This window comes from Lepisosteus oculatus, chromosome 20 (genome assembly GCF_040954835.1).
Source record: "Lepisosteus oculatus isolate fLepOcu1 chromosome 20, fLepOcu1.hap2, whole genome shotgun sequence".
Classification (NCBI taxonomy): Eukaryota; Metazoa; Chordata; class Actinopteri; order Semionotiformes; family Lepisosteidae; genus Lepisosteus; species Lepisosteus oculatus.
The window spans coordinates 13,127,070-13,134,156 of record NC_090715.1 but is presented as its reverse complement, the minus strand read 5'-3'; the positions used below and the strand labels follow the sequence as shown (position 1 = coordinate 13,134,156).

Sequence of the window (7,087 nt, the reverse complement as noted above, 5' to 3'; positions counted from 1 at the left end):
TTTTAACACGACACGTTTGTCCCTGTTAAAGCACAAACGGCGAGCCCTGTTTGTAATTATACTCAAACTCAGAAGTAGGAAAGAAAATCGACATTTCTGTTTAAAATGAACAGAAGTTCAAATCTCAATGAAACAAAACAGTGGCATGAAAACAATGTGCGTATGTTCGGAACTGGGGCCTGAGATTATTTAGGAAGGCGAAATTATTTTTTATTGCGTAAAGGAAAACTACAGTTGTGTTTCGGAGGTGTAGATACTAAATCCCATTCTTATTACTCGCCCGCCTTAATGAACGTAAATGATACAATTGACTTACTGTATAAGTAGAAATGAGCTTTTACCGTCCAAAAGGACAGTAAACATATCAATATGTTGTACCTCTTCATTTTGTGGTATGCTATGTTGGAAATTGCTAAAATACTTTTATGGCAGCTGCGTGAAAAGCGAAAGTTTAGAAATTCCTGGGTATGAAAAATTAAATGTAATGTATTCTATATAAACCGGCTTCATTCGCACTCGGATTGATACTGTACATGTCCTGTATGCTGAGTCCTGGATACGCTGACAATGTTCGATTTAAATAATGTCCGACTCTCTATGAAATGTGTTGTGGAATTCATTTTAGCTGTTCGTTCGTTGTTATTGTTTCCGTCATATTTTGAATATAAAACTAATACTAGAATTTGCACGTATAATCCAGTTTTTTCTCCCCTATTTTAATCTGCACACATTTTGACTGTGAAGCAATTTGCGGAAAGTCATTCCTGATGAAAATCCGCGATTTCCTTAATACGTGCCATATTTTATGACCATCAGTGGATTTTAAGTTTTAATAATAGCAAAGTAATAATAGTAGTCCTTTTATACAGCTCCTTTCATCCCAGAGGATCCCATAGAGGAGGGGACCCACTACATCCACCGCAGCAGTGGGGCACCACCTGGGTGACGCGCCAGCAGCAGATCAGGCGGAGGAGTGAGAAATTGCTTCACCAATTGAATTAAAGAGGGAACTTGAGGGAGGCCAGATTGTGCAACCCGGGTGGAGCGCTGCCAGGACACCGGGGTATTCTAAAATAGCCAAGATGAGAGCACACTTGGTCAAGATGCATTCGACACACGGCCAATTTTTATTCATTATCTGCATGTCACAGCAAATCCATTAATGTGCAGTTGAATTTAATCCCATTTAAGTGACGATGTTTTACAGTTCTCCATAACAGTGGTAACGAATCAATTTATTGTCATGGGTTTTTCTTATACTCAATGTACTTCACTGCGTGTCTCATGTCCGGAGTTTAAAAGGAATAGTGATCACATTCAGTCGTTTAGGTTTTCAGTGTTGTTGATTTTACCTTTCAAAATATACACGCTGTTCCAACCCCATATATGAAGACTTGTCTGATAGGAGACTTCATTTTCCTCTCATTTGATGTTTTTCCCGTTTGATGTCGTTTCCCGATGCGCTAATATTGTTCCGTGATGCAGCAAAACAAAGTGATGTCTATTCTACTGTATATCACTTACTGTACATCCAGGCCTCACTGGCTTTGTGGTACTGTGGCTCGGTTGTAGATACTGTATGGCAGTGGACCGGCTCATGAGCTCTGGCATATTCAAGTTTACAGCAGTCCTGATAACTTCCTACGGTCCCAACATCTTCATATTCACCCGGCGCAGAAAGTCGTCAGGTTTAAAAGTTTTACATGATTAAAAACCCCTTCTTCAGGTAGTTGTAAAGACATGTATTCAAAGTGCAGTAAAGTTATCTTTGTTTACATTTTCATTTGGAACACAATTTTTGTAAGTTTGTATATATGTATATTGTATTGTTTAACACGATTGTATTATTTTAAACTACTAAATGTTTTTTGAGTATTTAAATCTTGTGAATTACATTTCATATTCATTACATTTCAATTTCATTTAATAGATAAGATAAGGATGAACAGATCGACAGACATACGTCTGTCGATTTGTGAACATAGGAGTTCAGGTGACGCAAACTACCTGTCCTAAATTATGCTCTCTCTTAATGCAGTGATTAACGCATTTTACTGAAAGTCTTAGGTTGTGGAGATCAAAATGGAAATTAAACGTCTTACGTATTCCTGTAGCCGGATACCTGATGTTGTTTCTCTGGTACAAGTGAGGAGAGCGACAGTGTAGTTCTTTAACCCTCTTTTAAAATTGGGTTAATCGAGGTTAATTACCAACGAAACATAAATGACAGTCTCCGATGATCATTATGATAAAGTGTCACTCTTGAAAAGGAAATTAGATTATCAGAAAAAGACGACTTTTTGTTGTCGATCTGTAGTTTTTGTTCAATTTTCTCAGCGTATCTGATAATCTTCGAGAATCGTATTATTTAATAATCAAAATGTGTAGAGACGCATGCAGAATAAACTGGACGTAGATGATATAGGATCATTCTGCAAGAGATGACATATTAGTTCTTCAACAGCGACCCCTTCTACGCCTCTTGAAAAAGGAAAAAAAAAAATACACAGTGGTCCTTAGACAAAGTCTCTTCAGGTTGTAAACTAAATGTTCCAACAGTTTATTCCGGCTACTTTCGACATGGCGAAGAGTGTGACTTTACAGACATCATTAGGAGGCTTATATATAGAGAGAAAGGTAATGTTACATATAAGAATACATTCATTAATTTATTTTTGTATTATGGGAACATTGTGAACCTTTCCCATATAAAAAGTACAAACACACAAATATAGGTAAGGGCACCGTCGTTGTAAGCCAAATACCTTGCTTAATGATGAAACTGCATGGCGTTTTAATGACATTTGTAAATCACACATCTGTGGGTGTCTGGCTCAGAGGTGCTCAGATGTGCCCGAAAAGGGTTTTGATTTTTTCTTGGTCGCTTTTCTATGCCAGTGGCATAACGAGTAAACGTTTTTATTAAAACTGGCGTTTTAACAGCTATAAATCTTTTGAGCAGCTGTCTTGAGGATTGGGTTAATTGTTAGAGAGGTCTGTAACCGGAGACGGCTAACTGACTTCTGCCGAGCAACTGCAAAACAGATACTGCCAAAGCAAGATGGATTGTCGCAGCGTAAAATATTTCTTGGTCTTTCACCTCTTTACTTTTCGCAAACAAAGCGATAAACAATAAAGATCGAGATAATGATACAGTGATGTTTCCTCTGAAATGTTTTTTTTTTGCATTTCGTATCCTGAACAGCGATTTTTAAACGTCTGCAGAGGAAACGAGAGTAAATGCGAAATTTCAGCTAGAACGTTACTGATGACTTGAAGGGAAACGCATCTTGAGTTTCTAATAGGTGCACGTTAAATGTATAAAACTGATGACACAATCGGGCACATAAAATGTAAAAACGTGAAAAACGAAGGTGGCGTATTGACACAACGTAAATGTCCTTATTAACATTTAGCAGTTATTAAGGTGGGAATTTGAGGGGACTGGGAATAAAGCATGGACCGTTTAATCCTGAAATCCTGAATGACAAAATGCTGAAGTACAAAGAATATTCGACAGGCGTCAACGTTAAAAAGCAACCTGTTATTTAACATCTATAGAAAGTCGGACATCGGAGACATTCACGTTGCGTTTCTGTCCTCTTCATGTATGTTTAATATGTACTTTTCCGATATGTTTTCCATGTCTGTTTTTAGGCTACGACAGAAACAGACCATCAAGCAAAGCTTCGGTTAAAAAAAAAGCTAATGTTTTATCATATTGCTATTAGTTGATTATTTGTTGTTAAGCATTATATACCAAACAGTTTAATAACGTGCCCAAATTGTTGTAAAACTATATCCAATAGTTAGCTGTTAAAAAAATGACATACTCTATATTTTGGGTTTTGTGATCTTAACTTACCTTTTGGGATTCTAGTACATCAATTGTTAAAGGCTGGAAGAACCCAGATCACAATTTTAAAGGATTATCAATACTCCGTTCTTCTGTCGGCTTTATTTTTAAGACCTAACAGTACGCAGAAGTGCATTATACGTGTTTTAATTCAATTATATTTCTAAAGACTTAAAATTATAGTTATTATTTAAGTTTAGGATTCCGGCTTATCATTGCTTCTATTTAACATTGACATTGTAAAATATTTATGTATTGTTACTGATGAACATGGAAAGTTGTATTATTAGGAAATCTTCTGCTTAGAATGTCAGAGAAATTCAAATTATATGCCAGATAAACACTTAACATAGTGGCCTTTGGCTGACAGTGTGAAAACACACCAGTCCATCACAGTTCTCTTCAGTGTAATGAAAATCCAAAGCATAGGCTTCATACAAAATTAAACGTTTTAGAGAAAAATGACATCGTCGTTTTCCTTTTTAATGTATTTTTTTTCATTCGTAGAAGATAAACCTACTTCATCTAGTCTACCATAACATGTGAAGAAATCGAATGCTTTAATTTTTTCAAGCAAACTCTTTCAGGCGCTTTTATAAACATGATCTACAATGGTTTTGTATATCTTTCTTTGAATTCATTTTGTTGGAAAAGGTAGGGGGACATTTTCTCAAGCAAAAGAAAAATATTTATTTTCAACGTATTTACAAATGTCACTTGTAAAAATGAAAAGGAATGGTTGGGATACTGAAAAACACCAGAGAGAAAAAAGGGGAAAAAAGGTGTATTCGGTGGAAATTCGTAAATTCGTATTCACAAATAAATTAGTTATTTGGTTTACAAAACCACACACTGAGCATAACAAGAAGAAATATTTTAGGGGATAAAAGCAACAGACGAGATCGGGAACTAAAATAAATTTGGGTTATGTTTAAAAACAAAACAAAATCCAGTGAACTCAACTTTAAATAAGGTAATAACGCCAGTATCATTCCAATTTGTAATTTGAGACTCAGAAAACATAATAAGATGGAAGAAGTCATTGTTAAAGGAAAGGCACACAAAGATGTTAAATGCAGAACTGTAAAACACTTTGACACACTTTTGGTCCATAACTTACTTCTGTCACAGATATTCCCCTCTGTAAAAACATATTATTCAAGTACTTATCCTTGGAGCAAACATGTGCGCTCGCCAGAAAACACACTATATACATTTGTTTAAATCTTTTTCTTACGCGTGTCCACTCATTGGAAGTTTCCATAATTCCTGTGTGCAGATTTTGTTCACAGTTTAGAGATTCCCAATACGGACCCAAACGTTTTGGTCTTTAATCAATACTTCGTACAGTCATACGCGTATGGGCTGTTGTGCCGGTAAATGGAAGAAGCGGATCTGTAAGGGATCTGACAGCTCGGGTTGCCGCTCACCTGGTGTTCGCTGAGGGCTGAGCTCTCGATTCCGAGCCGATGGGGGTTGAACATATCCCGAACATTGGGGAATGTCTGTTGCTGGTTGCCAAAACCGTGTCCCGAAAGGTGATTTAGATCCCCTCCGTGGTTCAGATACCACGAGGCTGTCTGCCCGCCGACGCCGGGCTGCTGGTGATGACTGTTGGCGAGGACGCCCTCCTGGTTGGCAGCGAGGTTCACGGAGCCCAGCGGTGAAGTCGCTCCGCTGTGATGATCCGAGGCTTCCTCCAAAGTAGCCGGCACGCACATGTGTCCATGGCGCTCACCTGTGTACAAGCTCATGGCCCGCATGCTACACTGGTATCCCGCGTTAGAATCCATGCCTTGCGTGCAAGCCTGGCTATAAATTGAGGACTGTGTCTGAGGGTAGCTGAGGGAGAGGGAGGGCACCATACCGGTCCTGCTCGATGACACTGGGCTCAGGTCCCCCTGGGGAGAGGACCTTAAAGTCATGATGTTCTCAACGCTGAATCCCGAAAGGCCGCTGCTGGACGTGTGGTGGTCCGGTATGGAGCTCTCGGTGGACACGGACGGGGTGGAAGCCATGCTTCTCGGGCTGTCCTGCATCACGCTGCCGCCGTCGGGGCTCATGGTCTCCATTTTCGTTATGACAGGTATATCTGGAGAGGAGGCCTCGCTCTTGATCACTATCTTCTTTTCCACGGGGGTCTCTTTAGAGGGCACCTCGGCTTTCGTGGCGGGACCCTGGATTTTGCCGTGCTCCTTGGGCTGGGTGCTGCGCTCATCTTTCTCCCGGCCAGAATCCTTTTTCTTGAACCGCCTTCGTCGCCTGAGAAAGCTGCCGTTTTCGAACATGTTGTACGAGTCCGGGTCCAAACTCCAATAGCTCCCTTTCCCAGGCTTTTTATCATCCCGGGGCACTTTCACGAAACACTCGTTCAGGGATAAGTTGTGACGTATGCTGTTCTGCCAGCCCTGTTTATTTTCACGGTAGAAAGGGAAGCGATCCATGATAAACTGATAAATTCCATTGAGTGTGATTTTCTTATCGGGAGCATTTTGGATTGCCATTGTAATCAGAGCGATGTAGCTATACGGAGGCTTAACCAAGTCCTTGGGAGCAGTCTGCTGGTGATGGTAAGGTCCATAGGATCTTGTCATGCCGGTAGTGTACTGCTCATGGCCCGAATACACGCTCATTGGAGTGGGCATGTTACCATAACTGCTGGCTGTCCGGTAGTAGCTCTGCTCGCTCAGGTAAGGCACGACCCCCAGAGCGTTGGGATCCGACACCGGGTAGCGTGCTTGCATCATCGGTGCTCCAGACACAAAGTAAACCGAGCTTCTGAAACCGAATTGTGACTAGGATATCAAGAGAAAGAAAAAAAAAACAGCCTGCGAAGAGGTTTACACCTACAAGAGCTCGTTTTCTCGGGAGTCCCTTCAGCATCAAAACTCCCGTGTATTTTCTCCGGTTCTGCGCAAATTCTAGGCTAGCCGCGCCACGCTTCTTTAATAGACATTAAAGAAAAATAGCCGATTGAGCTAAGTGCCAGAGCGCCAGCGTAAAGTTAAACTCCTAAAACAAATTTGGCAAGTTTCAAAACTCCTTCAGTGAGCTGTGCTTTTACTCGAGAGTCGCCACACCCCTCCTCCAAACTTCTGTCCAATAGGAGACGAGCTGGCCAATATCTTGACCAATAAAACTGAAAGCAGAGTCGCAAACGTTGGGCGCTAGGACCTGCCTAAAAAAATATTTAAAAAAACTCTTAAGCTAAAAAGGTTTCCAGTGCACCAT

The 7,087-nt window shown here is 40.3% G+C and overlaps 1 protein-coding gene across 1 annotated transcript; it reads right to left on the bottom strand.

The window, feature by feature from the left end:
• Positions 1–2,530: 2,530 nt before the first annotated feature.
• On the bottom strand, positions 2,531–6,917 carry LOC102690910 (forkhead box protein C2). Its single transcript, XM_015367951.2, has one exon. It carries the CDS (start codon positions 6,601–6,603, stop codon positions 5,191–5,193), a length of 1,413 nt encoding a protein of 470 aa, XP_015223437.1. The 5' UTR covers positions 6,604–6,917; the 3' UTR covers positions 2,531–5,190.
• Positions 6,918–7,087: the final 170 nt, after the last annotated feature.

Bases quoted from the DNA above. Each gene is read 5' to 3' on its own strand.
- LOC102690910 (XM_015367951.2), bottom strand. From the start codon at position 6,603: ATGATGCAAGCACGCTACCCGGTGTCGGATCCCAACGCTCTGGGGGTC.